We start from the raw sequence: 17,411 nt of genomic DNA on the forward strand, positions 1-17,411 counted from the left end.
TATTGTACGTGGTTGTTTCATCGAGAGTTAGATGGTTGAGAAATAATTCTATATTCTCAATTTATTTTTAACAGTTTCAACTGGAAATCTTACACAAATGTTGCTCAAATCCAACAAACCGTCGATGTAGATTTGTTGTTGTAGTCCCCAACACCTTTTTTCCACCAAGAAAAATAAGTGATTTGATAAAAACTCACAAAGGAGGATTTTTTAGATTTTTTACCCTTCATATTGTCGAAAACCAACAATTGTGCAAAAAATCAATTGGAAATGTTTTGTAATGTTTCAATTAAAACTAGACTAAAAATTTCGGCCAAAATACCAAAATTTCAAACCCAGTGAGTTGAACTAAATTTTATTTCGAGTCATGTTAAAACAAAAATTAATTTACGAGATTTCTACTCTTTCAAAAAAGAGAACCATACTTGGAACGGTCCAATCGAACCCTAACCGTACGAAGTTTGAACTTTGAGAACACGACCTCTGAGGTGGCAAAGGTCAAATAAAGTCAGAGGCAATTGAAAATTTATCCTTTAAAATGCGGTGCAGTGCATCATATTTCATAATCCAATCGCAAACTCAACACTTGAAAAGATAAAAAGACGCCACTGCTTATATTTTTATCCGTTGGTTTCTTAAATGTGATGCATTTAGGTTTTTTTTTTGTTGATTGTTAAATGTAGTGCACTTGAGATGATGAAAAATTGAAAATCCGAGGTAGTCCAAATAAGTTGGTATAACGGTTTTATTGGATTCCAAAAAGACGTTCAGATTGGAATACTAGTTTATATGGATACCATATTGACCGCTAGATGGACGTGGTCCTTTTATAACTATTGTTCTAGTTATTTATTACTTTGGGGTATATTTCTTTTTCTTGTTCTCTCATCTCTCTGTCTATTATTCTTCTGTAGTTTTGTGCATTAACTCGATCCATTCTCTGCTTTTTCTTTCAAATTCCCCGCGAAAACCACCACCTGCAAATCCCTGCGACCAGGTTATGAATCAGTAGGCTTTTCAGGCGATTCCATGGCCGCCAGGAAATGGCTTCTATCAGCGGAACTCACCGGCAGCGGCCGACCAGTTCTCCTATCAGGCGAAGTCGAACGTTCAACACTCTCTTCCGTCGACCTCGAATGCGAAGAAAATCCCAATTTCCCTCAATTCAAGTCCGGTATTTTGATTCTGACCACACATCGGATCCTTTGGATTGATGAAACCAATAAGGAAGGTGCAGCATCGATCCCTCTTGGTGCTGTTACTCACATATTTTCACTCAAGAAATCGATCAAATCCATGTTTGGTAAACCTAAGGTTCGGTTTCAGGTAACTGCCTCGGCTGATGGGCGAGTCGATGAGAAAGGATCGACATCAATAGTGATCACGCTTGTTTTGAGAGGGAAATCGGATCCTGAATCGTTCTACAGTCGGTTTGGGGAGGTTTGGAAGTCGAAATCATGGGAGGTTGTGAATGTATCGGGAGATTCTGAATTGAGGCTTGACAGGAGTGGGGGTTCTATGGAAGGATCTAGTGTAGTGAGGATGCCGGTTGTTGGTATTTCGGGGATTCTTAGGAAGGAGCAGGAAATTTGGGAGAGTACTGATAAGAGCTTGCAGGATGCTTTTCAGGATTTAAATGCTCTCATGGTATGCACTTATCCGCAAATGGGGCTAAAAAATTATGTTTTACTTAAGGCTTTTGTTGGCATAACAATTGAACTTCTGAATATGTGGTTTTTAGCTTAAATATGGGACAAGGAGTGTTTCTTATTTTCGTTCTGAATGGATATCTAAGGATAGAAGTTGAGTTTTTGTCTTCTGCTTCATTTTTTTTTTTTTTTTTTTTTTTTTTGGGTGAATAGCTTCATTCTTTTCTTACTTCTACGTCTATGGTATTTACAGCACTGCTACAATAATCCTACGTTTTTTTAGTGGCTACTAGTTTTCTGTTCTAAGAATAATTCGCTTTCTATTCCTCCATTATTAGAGGATGTAGATTTAAGTAGGAGTTACCAAAGTAGGAGGAGGGAGTACTAGTATGGCATGTATCAGCTATTGGAAGGACACTGGCCAGCCCAGATGCTTTTGGGGCTAGCTAGGGTTCTGTCATTGGACATTGGTCATGTTTCTTATTTCGAAGTGTTCATTTGAAAATGGGTTAAAATCATAACCAATAGATTTAGAGCATTGCTTATGTAAAGGCTTATACGTTTCTGTTTGAGTTGGTAGATGACTTGGATTAATGTCCATAGAGAAAGATTGATTGCAGAAGTCTTTGGGATGGTGTGAGGATTGTATTTTGCTTAAAGTGAGGTGTATGGGGTTGGTGAGATTAACATCTCATTTTGTAGTTTTATCATGGTGTATTTTCTTTTGTGGACGTCTGTTTTGATTAGTTTAGTTGAGTCATGTGGTACCTGCACAACTCAATCTTGTTCAAGATTACTGTTTGTGATTTGAGGATGCTGGATAGAAGAGATGCTTCCAGTGGTTTTAGACTTTTAGTGTACAGCAATTGAGTTTATGCAGATGAAAGCATTTTAAGTGCGGCAGTAAAGGTTCTATGTAATAAGAAGATTGAGGATTAACCTGCTGAAGTTAGTGACAGAGAACTCTGACTGTCGACTTTCAACCTTTAATTCACAGGCTACTTGACTCTTAACGAGAATTTGAATTCTTAACTCTAGAAGGGTTAGTATGTGTGAAAACTGTGAATTGAGTAATTGTATCAGTAAAATGAACATGAAATGATTCAAGAAATATCAAGTTTTTCCGTCATCGATCCGCTCTGATAATTTTTAAGTTCAGTGGACTTATTACTATATCTATTTCAATCCAGGGGTCTAGTAGATCCTCATTTACTTTGTGAATCTAAGTGTAGGGTTTATAGTTTGTCACAGAAACACTTAACCAGAATATAACTATTTGTTTGTGTATTCTAATAATAATGGATTTTTGTGTTGACATATGGAAACGAACATTGATACGATGGTCTATGGGATTACTAATGCATTTGTAATTGTGAAAGGATCTATACAATCCCAAGTCTCAAGTGGATTTTCACGCATCAAATAAGAACTCAGTTGACCAAATGCAAGCCGTTTAATATGTAATGGGCAAGGTGTTACAGAAGCTTGTGGAACAACGTTGGAAAGCTTCATCAAGTCTCAAATCCATCAATGGTTGAAGACTTTGAGACTTGGAAGCATCATGAAGAATTCAAGCTTCATAGATATCATAGTTATCAAGGTGGGAAGGCGACCATGGCGTTTTAGAGGGTCAAAATTCAAGGTGACACCGACATGGCGGCAAGGCACCCGCCATGGCGCCCAAGGCGTCCAAGGCGACCAAGGAGCCTGGACGCCATGGCGTCGCCATGGCAATGCCTTGATAACTATGACAGATATATGATTTTGTACATTAATTTGTGAATCTTGTATAATCCTATGTGTATCTCTCTTTGGCCTAAAAAGCTCAAAAATAAGTCATATTAGCCTTAATGGAACAATACCCCAAGTTAGGAGGTTGATCTAGTGACTTAAAAGAGGCTTGGACATAAGTCTCCTGTCTCACAGACGACCGTGACAGGGATGGGCGTTCGAGCTAAGGAGAGTGTAAATAAAAACTCTCAGGGTTCTCTGTCTGAAGTATGTCCGTGAGTCATAGCAGACGTCTGCAGGACATGATGGGGTCCGAGGTAACTCACGGATGTCTGAGCCGAAAGGAGTGGTTCTCAGACACTCCTCAATCCCCAGGTCTGGGAGACGTTTGTGAGATATCATGGATAGGACAGTCCTAAAGACTTGACGACTGTCCAAGGTAATCATGGATGTCCAAAGAAAAGACCCATTAATGTGTCCGTTGGATTTCAATGACTGTATTTATGATCATTGGAACCTGATGGAAGGCTGCAATAAGTGACAAACGTCTGCGGACAACTTAAAAGGCCAAATCATGGTCATTTGTTAAGAACTCCACCTTGGTTATAAAAAGGGACTTTGTAGGACTTTTTTCAGAGAATCCAATACACTTCATTTACCTCAGCTTTAACTTGAGAAAAATTGGATGGAGAGAGAGAGAGAGAGAGAGAGAGAGAGAATAAAAAGCCTTGTGTGTCCTATACAAGTAGAATCACTAAGGTGATTGTTGAAGGTTGGTAGTGAGCCAGTTGGAAAACTACACTTTGTAGGTTTGATTGCTACTGGGTAAAGCAATTGAGATAATAAAAAGCCTTGGCGTGTGACTATCTCCTTATGAGTGGATGTACGCAAAGTTGCCGAACCACTATAAATCTTTGTGTCTCTCTCTTGCTTTTTATTCCCTTCTCTTATTACATAGTTCTTGAGTGTGTGGTCAAACTTGCATTAGCTTCTGCATTGCAATTGTTAGAAAAGTTTGTACACAATAGTCTTTGCTTAAGTTTTTTTCCAATTCGCCCCATCTTGAGCTGCCCATCAATCTCTTCGTGACTATAGAAACATTTAGGCGTTGTTTGGTTGGATGAAAGTGTTCTAAGTAAAACGTATTAAGATGAAAAGACCAATTGCATATTAGAAAACAGTAATATGTTATATAATAGTTGAAAAATGAAGTAAAATATTTTGTTGCCATATTTTTATACATAGATCTGAGTTTTTTACTTGAGAATTTTGGTTACTAAGTTTAGTAAGTTTTGAGTTAACAATACACAACAGCTATTGGCATTAGTTGGAAGTTTCCAATTTGGATTTGTTTTAACTTTACAACATTTTTCATCTAACCTGACGGAGTCTCAAGGAAAAACAACTGAAAAAGATGATGATGCTCGACCATAATGGACCATAGATCTATTGAGAACCAACATTCTTGTGTGCTTGTACCCTAGATGAGATGGATACTGTCTCCAAACAAGAAAAGCTATTTTTCCTACTTCTCATTTTGGTTGTTTGTTTCTTGCATTAAGTTTAATTTTCTGAAATGTGGCGTTTGGAGTTATATTTCTGGGATTCCGGCATTGTATTCTTTGGATCTGTTGTAGTACTTAAAAGTCCATGTGTTTTTGATATCCTTATTCATGTTTACTGCAAAATCTGTAGTTATATCATGAAGTGTTCAGTGATATTTTTGAATCTGACACAGTTCTCTCACTTTATGATTTTTTTTATTGCCACAAATGGGGATCTAAGCCATACTAAAGGTTTATGGAGTTGTCAAATATATCTTTCGCTATATTCTTCTCTATTGCATCTCCTTGCTTTAATAAGTAGCCTGTTTATATTTATATCATTTTGCAGAGTAAGGCCAAAGAGATGGTGATGCTAGCAGAGAAAATGAGGCTGAAGCTCTTATCTGGCTCAACTAGCCAGGCAAATGCAGCTAATGATGAAGAAACGGGTTCCAAGCAAGATATGCAAGATTGGTTGTTGAGTGTTGGTATTGTGTCCCCAGTTACAAAAGAGTCTGCTGGTGCTCTATATCATCAACAGCTGTCACGTCAGGTCATTTTCTAGTTTCTTATGTATGTGCTATTTCCTGTTTCCTTCTTTCTTCCCTCCCCCCCTCTCCCCCATCACAAAGAAAGAAATATAAGTACATCTCTTCATGGAAAACTGAATTTGAGGAAGGTGGATCTAATGAGGAAGTGAACAAAGGAACTTTAGTACAAGTCCTGGATTTGGAAATAATCCATAGCTTCTCCAGTGGTTCTGTTTTCAACTATTTTCTAAAGGAAATGTGATGTCATACATAATTAAATACATTACAGGAACCCTGGATTTCCTCGATTGGATCACCCAATCAACAAAAAGGTTAGTTTCAAGGTTGATCATATTATCGAGTTTGAGTTTTGATTGATCATATTTGCACCTCTGAGGTTGTTAGAGCTAACATTAATAGATCTAAAACAATCAGTAGTCTGAAGGTTATTGATGGTTTGGTGGACCTGAATGTCTAAGAACCTACTACAAAGTTGGCATTAATAGATTTAAGGGAGCCAAGACACATCATCAATAGGATATTGCTCTGTAGAGATTGTTTGATTTCTTTCCTCTAAATACTGCGAAAGATGGTTGATGCAGGGCCTAAGAAGTGGGTTTTATAACTTCTTCTAGCAGACAATATTTAGGGAGCATAACAAAATGAAAAAACTTAGAGACCAGATCAATACTTTGATCTCTGCTGATAACTTGAGGCTAGCTTTGGTATTTGCATTACAGTCGAGGTTAGGAGGGAAAGTTTCACATGTTATGATATGCAGATATTATTGTGATTCCTACAATTTTCTAGATTTAACTTTGAAGATCTTGAACTTATATGATAAACATGAGAAACTAAAATGCAAAAATCTTGAAATCTCTTTCCATGTTGGTTTAGCACTCTCTTGCATGTTGAGTTATTGTGACAGAGTTAGCTATTAATGTCTGGGATTGAGCTTGGGTATCCCTACATTTGCCAAAACCTTACCCAGATGCACACTGAATAGGAACACATTAACTTTGATACTATTAGTGGCTGGATGGGCTGAGGCTGCAGCAAATATAGCATTGACCTTGGTGGACTTGATAATATCAGATCATGGTTCCTGCAAGAACCTCTACAAAATTTGGACCTCACTTCTATCTTAAATCCTGGAGAATGATTTGCAACTTACTGAATCGTAGCTTGACTGGGCCTCCTCCTCTCCCCTGCACCCCCATCTCCCCCCCCCCCCAAAAAAAAAAAAAAGAAAAGAAAAAAGAGGAATAATTTTACTCAAGAGTTTTGCTTGGTAGTGTTGGCCTGGCTAATCTGTTTTCTGGCCTACAGGCCTGCTTCAGTGTTGATGTTGGGTGTGGAGTGTGGTGCTGATTGTCCCAACTGAGAAATGGATCCTATGTCCTAGTGTTCAGTTAGTTAAATGCTCCTTGTTTTGTAATACACCTATGCTACCTACATAAGGGGCCAAAATATGTTGAACACTGGATCTAGACACAGATCAAGCTGGTGAGCTATGGAATTGTCATACCATCCTGTCCCATGGCATTGATTCATCCTTGCTGCCCTCTTTTTAGAGTTGACTAACCAAAGAGATGCAGGTGGCCAATTGATATTGTCTTTGTTGATAGAAAGAAATGGGAAAAAATACCATCCAAAGCTAACAGGAGCCGATATTTAGCACACCAGAACAACAAAACCCTCACTACAGTGGGACGCTCGATCAATAAACCAAATGGGTGATAGCTACCCTGAATGAGGCACGGTAACTTTAACCCAAAACCCAAAGAGTGACTACAATAATGTGCCTTGTGGTATCTAGTTGATTTTGTAGCCTGTCCCTCTTCCTTTTACCATAAGCGGCCAAGTGATTATTGATAATTTTGTAGCCTCTGAAAGAACAGGTAGTAACTGATTTGCAGTCTCTTACCCATCTAAGAGTGATTAAGTTCAGTAAATGGTATTGGATCTTATTCGTGGAAGAATCAGTTGACCTCATGATTATGTAGCTCTTGCACATAAAGCATACACGATGAAGAGCATAGCAGTTCTTATTTCCTTTTACAGATCATGCTGTGCATGTTCATCCTCTTGTGCACCACCTTCCAACTGAAAGCCTCAAAGTTACAGGCTATGAAGTTCCACAAGATCTTATGGACAAGATCATCCTTGCTTCTGGTTAGCTAAAGGAACCCACTTTAGGCACTTTCTTTGTGCCTTCTCTCATTTATCGTTTGCTCCATCATATTATTAGTCTAAAGAAATGCATGCTAAACTGCTCACAACTTTGCCTTTGTACTAGAACTTTAAGTTCATTATTGGAAGCTTTCTACTCCTAGTTGTTCAGGCTTCCTACAAACAGTTACATTTGTTGATTACATATATTTTCCCTTGCTTACAGTTGGCAGATTTTGTCAAGTTACCCTTGGAAAGAGCTGGAGGGATGATTGCTCTAATAGATGTCTACTGTCTCTTCAATCGTGCTCGAGGAACAGGTATTTGCCTTGCATTTCTTTTCCCAAATATTGCTGCTTCTAACGTTTAAGTAATCGGTGATTGTTATATCTGCCTTTCGTGCAGAATTGATTTCACCGGAAGACTTGTTACAAGCCTGTGCTCTTTGGGAGAAATTTGATGTGTATGTATAACAGAACCGTCAACCTTTTTCAGTTCTTTGGCCATTTGATCGAGTTATTTAGATGTTTGAAAACAAAAGCTCTGTTGGCAGTCCTATTTCAACAGTTCTAAAGTGTCCACTGTACTCAAGTTCTCTTCCTTTGCTCATTATTGTATGCTTGAACTCTTAATTTTTATAATCTATTTTGTTCAACAGTTCAGTGATCCTTAGAAAGTTTGAGAGTGGAGTCATGGTCATCCAGAATAAGTCCCACAGTGATAAAGAGGTATGGCTTATTATCTTGGACATGTTCTTTATTGTTCCATTCTTGTTCTGGTTATGGCCATCCACTGGCAGTCATGCATGTATGCAATCTTGTGCTTTCATTGTTATATTTTGACGGCTGTATTTGGAATCCTTTCAAAATCATGTCTTGATAATCAAGTTTATGTGCCTTGTAGGTTTTTGCTAGAATCAAGTCTCTTGTTCTAAAACCCAATGCCCTCTGGACTGGCATAAGTCCAAGTGATGCTGCAATTACACTAGGCATTGCTCCAGCACTAGCCAAGGAGCATTTGCTAACTGCTGAGAGCCAAGGTACTTTCTTCCATTTGATTCTGTGATAAATTATCAACATTTGCATAACTTTGTTTTTATTAAGTTCAAGTAACTTATATTTTGCTACTATCTGCAGGTCTACTATGCCGAGACATCAGCCCTGAGGGCTTTCGCTTTTTCATTAATGTGTTCAAGGATATTGATCCAAATAATATGCATTTGTAAGTAACAAATCTGTCTACTTCATTGTATTGATTTGCACTTTTCTCTATGTAAAATGATGTTTTCAGTCCTCACTATTTTTTTAGAATATATCTTTCTTTCAGTAAGTCGCACAGAGTTTTTAAAAAAAATTTAAGATTAGTTAAAGCTTGACTAGTCTATGAGCTAAGCCATCACATGTTTTTCAGAATATATCTTTCAATGCTAATAAGATTTTTATTTTTAAAAGGAATCTAGCTCATTCTTAAACTTTGTTTAAATAAACTTGATACAAGAAAATTAGCAAATTAACCGTCCATTTGGTTCCAGCATGGTGAGTAGAAACTTAAAATGGTCTTCATCTGTCTTTATGTGCTTCAGGAGGGGGAATATACTAATATTTTTATGGAACTTCATTTTTTCAAAAAATTTCATTTTGAATACCCTATTTTCTTTACAATAGTATTCATGTCTGACACCCATCATGGACTGTATGTAGTGGATTGGATCCTATTATTTTTCTTTAGGATTGGGAATCTAGAATATAATTCTGCTTGGAGCTTGGCATTAATTCCCCTTGGACATGGGAGAGACTGGCATTCTTCTAAGAATGTAGTGAAAATGATGGAATGTTCAATGGTGATTGCATAATAGCATTGTGTGTGATCAAATCTTGTCATGTGGAAATGTGTGGCGGCAGAATGAGTAGGGGTATGAGGAGTTTATCTGCAATTAGACCAGCTGTGCTTTATGGAGCAAAATTTTGGCAGCCAAGAAACAACATGCATCAAGTATAGCTGAGATGCAGTTACTGACACTGATGTGTGTCAAGAAAGGAACACAAGGATAGTGAATGAATACCTATGTGAGAACCTCGGGGTAGCTCCCTTAGGTTACAAGGCGAGGGAAAGTTCAGTCATGAATAACAACTACCACTGACTGTACCTGTTAGGACAAGTAATCTGGTGCTATTATATTATTGATATAAGAAGGACATTAAGGTTGCTCCATTGTGACCAAGTGGTCACGGGTTCAAGTCTGGAAACAGCCTCTCTGCAAAAGCAGGGGTAAGGCTGCGTAGATTATGACCCTCCCCAGACCCCGCAGTGGCGGAACCTCGTGCACTGGGTACGCCCTTTTTTTTTTATATATAAAAAGGACATGGGAATGCCAAAAAATGACTTGCGTTTAAATACATAGAAAAAATTTACTAGTGCTGATGTTGTAGATAAAGTGGAATGGTACAATAGGATTTCTGTAACCAACCCTAGATGGTTTGTATCTAGTTGATTTCAACTTTGTTTGTCTTCTTCTCCACTTCTTGTAGTGTTAGAATCCCCTATGTCATGTATTCATTCTAAGGGTTTAGAGTTCTTTTTGCAGATTTGAAGGGTTTCTTATGTAAATTTTGCATCTATACCTTTTTCATGCTCATGACTCCGGGTTTCACATTTTCAGATAGGATAAGGTGATGATATTCTATGGTATAATCATCAACTGTCCTATCTCCTTGCTGAGTATTGTATTGATAGAGGATTTTGGTTATCATACAAAAAAGTCCCTTAAACTTACTCATTTTTTCCTATGTGATATTTGGTTTCTTTCTCTCCCTTCTCCTTCCTACTTAACTAACTTTTTTCAACAAAGGGTACTGAAACTAAAAAAATTCTGGATGAATTGGGGAAAACATCCTGATGACCATTCAGAAAAACTGGAGAGAAATTCAAACTTTTACCAGTTATCATGTGATCAAGCTTATGAATCATACAAGTGAACTTTGGGAAAAAGTTATTGATATGACATGAAACTATAAATTGGAAACTTAGTTTGAGTTAATGCCATGAGATATCAAGGACTTGATATTATGTTACTTGATTGATGGAAGAGTTTGGGGTTTAGAAGAGAATTGACTCCTAGAGAACATGTGACGGGGTCCTTGAAGAGATCATCTTGGGTATTATGGAAAGAAACGGGTCTAAAATAGTGTGATTATTCATTTAGGTTGTATGATAGTTTATGACACCTCGTGACTTGGTTTTAAGTACCAGTAAGTTTATCCGGCTGGACTCATGCATATGGGAACATGACTAGGGAAGAGAAAGGGAGTTCCCAATCATTGAATAGTTCATCTCAAGGGCAGAGAGCCATAGACTGAGGGTGTGTTTCTTGATGTTGTTTATGGAAGAAATGAGAAAGTATTTGTAGGGGTATGTCATTCGCTGGTGGTGCAGTTGAGTGATGAGATTAGTGAGAGGGTAGATGACATCTTAGTTGATCGGTTGTTCCCCATTTCCTGAGTCAGTAGGATGTGGAGCCTTCTATATGGATTTGAAGAGGTGTAAATTGAGTATAGTTAAGATATGATGGCACGAGTTAATTGTAACCACATTGGTTTCAATTAGACTTGTAACCATGGCCTGATTCTGCCACATGGGAGAATTGTGGAAAATTTGATCAATGGTTATTTAGGGAAATGTCTAGCTTGGCCACATGTCAAATTTCAGACTCAAATTCAATCATTTACCCTTCCATCTAATGCCATACCCTCTTGTGTACTACACACCCTCTTGGAGTCATGAATTCTGTGTTGTCACATGGCAAACTCTGATCAGGATGAAACTTGACACTTGAATAGGGGAATTGATGTCCTTTAATTGATTCCTCCTAAAGATTTCATTTCAGTTGGAATTTGGTTATTCATGATGGGACAAAATCTTGTCCATTTCTCTTTTCAAGGCTTCGATCATAAGACAGATATCTATTTAGTGGAATATGGGACAAGATGTGGCTTTCGCTTCCTCCAACACAAAAGATCTTTGGGAATCTATATGCCACAAATTTTCTGCCCCATCCTGAGCTGCCATGTATCAGAAATAGGGCCATAATTACAGTCTAATTTGTAATTGATGTGATTATAACTAGAAGCTCACTATTTAAATTTATTTTGTTGGTGTTGAGTTGATGAAAGATGGTCTTATGCCAGGGTAAAAAATCATGGGATGTATAGCACTTGGGTATCCGCCACTCCTGCTCCTGGGTAAGATGTTATTATTCTTGCTTTTGGTCTGTAATAGGAATTCAAAATCCAGCCATGCAAAGATGGCAGTCTTATCAGCAGTGACAATTTTGGAATTTCTTTTTCTTCTAATTTTTCTTTTATTTTTGTTAGGTAAGCATTTTCAAGCCATAACCTCAAGATTGCATGTCAAGCATGAAACAGTGAAGTTACAGAATGACTTTTGAGACTTTCTAATCTCCAGTTGTTGACCTAGTTTTGGAAACCATTTTTCTTTTATTGTGATGGAAAGCCAATTTTTATGTGGTATATCACAATTTTGTTTTATCCTTAATGTAAACTAAATTGAGTTGTATATTACAAAATGGTGCAAACTAAAGGCCAAGACTCATGATCTTAGTGGATCGATAGTTGTATTGTGGAAAGCTTTGAAACAATTGGTGGAGAATGAAGTAAGAACCAGGGTGGCCATGTGCGGCTTGAGACACAGAGTTTGAGGCAGCTTCTCTGCTTTCTGATTTTTTTAGTTGTGTTGAAGCTCCTCTTACAGTTTTTCTGTTCACAAGCTTGGTGACATTGAAAGATCCAACAAGCTTTGAGAATTGGAAATATATCTTGTCTCCTTATCTGCCTACTCAACCAAATGATATTATAATATATTTCACTTCCCAAGGAAATATTTGCAATTCCCTTGCATTCTTGCAACCAAGCACTAAAAATGTTTACAAAAGAAGATACACTAAAATGTTGGAACTTTAGATCATGTAGAGGGTAACAACTAGTTAAAATGATTTACAGAAGAAGATACACTAAAATGTTGTAACTCAATCACTAGGATATTTTTTCTTCTCTCATAAGAAATTTGTTTGATTTGTGATCTTTGATTGTTAGCTCCAGCTTCTTGGTTAACCCTTTGTCCCTCCATTCAATACTTGGGTCTCTCAGAGGCTCAAAATAGTAAACCAATTACTGGAATGAATTACACATCAGGATCAGCTGGCATTCCCCAAAAACAGGATAGAGATAGGAAGTTATTTTACTCTACCTAGTTTTCACCGATCATATCGAGTTACTACATTGATAAAACAATTTGCAACTTTGCATTTTCTTTCAGTGAGGATAAAATTGATCATTTCACATGTGTAGTAGAAAAATGTGCGATACCATGACAGCTCTTGAGAATAACATGATGGTAAATCACTTGCAAAATTATTTTTAAAACCCTTTTTTATCCCTAACTTATAAACTTTTAAGAAATAAGACAAAGGGCAATCAACAAAAGGTTACATGTAACATGGTCACTGAGAGTTGGCATGACAGTATGCATATTAAAAATTTGATAAGTGCAGTATAATCTTCCTCTTTGTCTTTGTGTGTGAGAGAGTGAGAAAGGAGATCTTAGGTAATAGGGGAGGGAGAGTCGTGCGAGAGGCAAAGCGGGGGATGGACATGTGAAGAGGAGAGAGAGAGAGGGGGAAGGGAGAGACATGGAGAGAGATGAATGGGAGATGGAAGAGACGTATGAGAGAGAGAGAGAGAGAGAGAGAGGCCAGGGAGGGACATGAGAAAGAGGGATTATAGTAGGAGAGACATGTGGGAGGGAGAGTGGGGAGGGACATATGAAAGAGAGAGAGAGAGAGAGAGAGAGAGAGAGAGAGAGAGATATGTGATGGCATAGTCTCCGTTACCAACGTAGAAATCCTTTACCCAATAAATATATGAATAAATAAAAGAACCCATCGAAGAGATTACAGCATTATTCACCTCATAATAGGCCATTTCCATCGTTATCCCCTCTAATTCGCTGCTCTTTTCAATTCCTTTAATTCCTCACATGAGCGAAAATGATTCAGTTTTGATTTTGAAAATGTATTCAAATTTTCGGTTTGATTTGATTTTGATTTATAAATTTTGTTTCTTAAATCGAATCAAAACCAAACTGAACAACCGAAACCGAATCGATTGACATTCTTATAATTGAAATCCATTTTGTTTATCCATACATTTCCTCTCCACCACCTATTAAATGCCCACTCTTGCAAGTTTTCTAATCCTTACCATGTTTGTATTTTTGGGCAACACTCATCATTCAATGCTTGTTTAGTTCTATTGGGGTCAACATTTCTACTAAAAATAAATTGGGGTCAACATTTCTTTGTTTTAGGGGGGGGGGGGGGAGAGAGAAAGAGAAGGTCACCTGATCACGTAGTGCCCACCTCCCCTGTATGATCTCACTATCTTTGAATGTTACAACACCTCTCTTACAGTTCTCCCAGAGAAAAAAACATTATATAGAGAAGTCTTAACTTAGAAATTACAGAATTGCTCCTAGAGCCTAAAATTGATCAACTAGTCAGGGTCAGACCAAGACATAACATATGTCTCAAAAAATATTCATTCGAAAGTTTTGACGAGCTTTAATTAATGGGAAGCAGTTTTCTGTCTGAAAGTGTAGCCTATGCCAGCACTCCCATGTGTCTATAATTCTAATCTCTCCTCCTCAAAACAAGAGGGCAGAGGTGTCTTTTCATATGATGAAGGGAGAGATAGATTTTAGTTCTTTTTACCTTTAATAAGTCTCTTTGTCAATTAATTATAAATTATACCAAACAATAAAAAAAATCAATTCATACGTTAATAAAAAGATTGAATTGTACACGGCATTAGGCATCGCGAGGATATTTTAGAGAAAAAACTAAAACAATACTAGGGCTTATGAATCGTAAGATGATGGGTGAACCGCCTTCTATGAGGGGAGAAAAACTGTCTTTTATAAAATAATTTTATATGATTTGAAGTTTGTCCATTTGGCGAATAAGAAAATGAAATATTTGTACCATAAATTATATCTTCTGCATCAATGTGAATCTAATTTCTTTGTCAACATATGCCTGAGATTGCCCACCCAACCAAAGTCAATTCCTTCAGATTTTTTAATTATTCAACTCTTTGAACCTCTTAGCCATGACTTGAATATTGGAAGTCATCTTACGCCCATTAAATAGAAAAAAATAAGGGAGAAGGTTCTCGATGGCTGCTGGTTGCATCGAATTCATTCTTTCTAGAATCCAATCATAATGTCAAATCAACATTGGCGAAGAATAGGTAAAAGTAAACTAAATCCACAAGAAAATACCGACCCTGAAATCATCTGTCATATAACATAAGAAATTCATTAACTCAACTTGATTGCATCCTCAACCCAACCCCCCCAGGGCATGCATTAGCATGTAATCCGAAAATTCGGGTATAAATCGTTGAAAACCATTAATTAATCAGTAGAGAAGGATCATCAATCTCTCATTCTTTCTATAAAATCCATTAGACAAAATCTTGTTACATTGCAAGAAAACATGGCTAAGACCTTGTCCATGTCCCTTCTCTCACTTTGCTTACTTCTCCATATCTTCCAGGCAAAGTGCTCAAATCCCCTTGCCCCTGCTTTATACATATTTGGAGATTCACTTGTAGATAGTGGCAACAATAATCTTCTTCCCACAAGTGCAAAAGTGAACTTTAAACCATATGGCATAGACTTCCCTGAAGGTCCAACAGGAAGATTCACCAATGGCAAGACTTCGGTAGATTTTCTAGGTAAGTGGCAAAATAAAATTGAAAATAGATAGATTTCTTTCCTCTCAAATTAGTTCTTTGGTGTCTTATGATTTTAATTTTTCCTTCTAAAATCTTATTAATTTGTTTCTCTTGTGATGATCTTTCATGGCAGCTCAATTTCTTGGTTTACCTTTGGTTCCTCCATACAATGGTCTTTCAGTGGCTCAAAAGAGCAAAACAATAACTGGAATGAATTATGCATCCGGATCCGCCGGCATCCTTCGAGAATCAGGATCTGCATTGGTAAGTTATACATTACCTAAAATTTGAAGTTTAGACCTGAAATTCATAATGTATGGACATGGTCAATGTTTATCACAATCAAGCTTAAAATCCAAAAAAAAAAAAAAACCCCCTAGTAAGGCTTGGAGATTATTGTTATAAGGAGCTTATTGGAATTTCTTATGCAGGGGAAGAATTTAGCCCTAGAGGTACAAATTGAATTGTTCAAAGAAACAGTAAACAATTACTTGCCAAAGAACTTCAAAACCAAAGATGAGCTCTTGCAGTACTTATCCAAATCCATTTTTGTGGTAGTCATAGGAGGTAATGACTATATCAACAACTATCTCCTACCAGCACAATACAACAGTAGTAGTCTCTACAACGCGGAACAATTCGCCGGAATTCTCTTAAAAGAATTCAAACAACATTTACAGGTGACAGAATGAAACATGTTAACAACCCTTCTACTAATTAAGCTTTCTCTGTTTTTGACAATTTAATCTCAGTTTTGGTTATAAAATTGCAGGAACTTTATAATATGGGAGCAAAGAAATTTTTGGTATTCAACATTAGCCCAATTGGGTGTATACCAGCCATGGTAAAATTAAGAGATGTTACAATTGGATGTGCTAATGATATAAACCAATTGGTAACCCCTTACAATAAGGGCTTTCCCAGTATGTTACAAGAGCTGAGTACTACACTTCAGGGCTCAACCTTTGTCCAGGGAAACATTAATTTTCTGTCAAACAATTTCTTGAGCCAAATTCCTTCTGAAAATGGTGAGTTATCGCGATTTTATTACACTTTTAATCAAAAATGAAATTCCTCTCCATCTCCTTGTCTATAATCACTAGAAATCTACTGTTGCAGGGTTTATTACTGGAAACCCATGTTGTGCCACAAACGATGAAACTCACCAATGCCTTGAAGATGCAGAACCTTGCAAGGATAGGATTACACATATATTCTGGGATGCAATTCATCCAACACAACTGGTGAACCAGTTGCTTGCATTTGGTTGCTTCTATGGTCCATTGCCATGTACTCCAATGAATGTGATGCAGCTTGCACAGAAACAAGTAGATACAGTTTCTCAGCAGAGTCATTTTTCATCTTAAAGTATCTAATATATTTTTTGGAACATATGAAAGAAACTAACTTTGTATTTTTCCTTTTGGATTCATATTGAATTAATAAAATGTAGCTGTAGATCCACCAATTTATGGTAATGTTGCATTAATTCAGTTTGTATTGTTTTAACATTTCTTCTCTGGTCGGATATGATGGGATGGATGAAGAGATTTTCTTTTCACCATGGTGAAGAGAAACTAGATCCCCTATTTATATCTTCTATTTTTCAAGGGAAAATGTTCTCTGAATCGCCACGAATGGTAAACTAGCATCCTATCTCTTTTCTTCTAACATCAAATAACCTCTATACCCCTATATGCATGAAACCATTTTGCCACTCCACATTGGTACGCTCCCCTTTGCCGTTTGCTCAGAGACCCCTCTCCCATTTTTTGCAAAATTCTATCCAGGTAAAATTCACTTCTTATTGTAAAATTTTTACTCATGCTATAGTTTATTAGTTTCTTCTGGCCGCATGCTTGTTAGATGGTAAAACTATTGCCTCTTGGACAGATATAATGAGAACCCAGTTTCTCTGGACCATGAGTTATTAGGGTTGTGATATATGCAATCATTATGAGGGGAGGGAAAGTT

The 17,411-nt window shown here is 37.2% G+C and overlaps 2 protein-coding genes across 2 annotated transcripts; both read left to right on the forward strand.

Annotated features, from left to right (window-relative positions):
* Positions 1-909: 909 nt before the first annotated feature.
* LOC122671017 (vacuolar protein sorting-associated protein 36) lies at positions 910-12,218 on the forward strand. The gene is made up of 9 exons (XM_043868096.1): positions 910-1,647; positions 5,274-5,477; positions 7,853-7,946; positions 8,032-8,089; positions 8,285-8,354; positions 8,530-8,665; positions 8,763-8,847; positions 11,811-11,864; positions 11,997-12,218. Exons 1-9 carry the CDS (start codon positions 1,030-1,032, stop codon positions 11,998-12,000), a joined length of 1,323 nt encoding a protein of 440 aa, XP_043724031.1. The 5' UTR covers positions 910-1,029; the 3' UTR covers positions 12,001-12,218.
* A 2,950-nt stretch (positions 12,219-15,168) lies between these two features.
* LOC122671018 (GDSL esterase/lipase 7-like) lies at positions 15,169-16,865 on the forward strand. The gene is made up of 5 exons (XM_043868097.1): positions 15,169-15,437; positions 15,571-15,701; positions 15,869-16,117; positions 16,210-16,465; positions 16,557-16,865. The coding sequence occupies exons 1-5, from the start codon at positions 15,197-15,199 to the stop codon at positions 16,802-16,804; spliced, it is 1,125 nt and encodes a 374-aa protein (XP_043724032.1). The 5' UTR covers positions 15,169-15,196; the 3' UTR covers positions 16,805-16,865.
* The last annotated feature ends 546 nt before the right edge of the window (positions 16,866-17,411 follow it).

This window comes from Telopea speciosissima, chromosome 8 (assembly GCF_018873765.1).
Source record: "Telopea speciosissima isolate NSW1024214 ecotype Mountain lineage chromosome 8, Tspe_v1, whole genome shotgun sequence".
Lineage (NCBI taxonomy): Eukaryota > Viridiplantae > Streptophyta > Magnoliopsida > Proteales > Proteaceae > Telopea > Telopea speciosissima.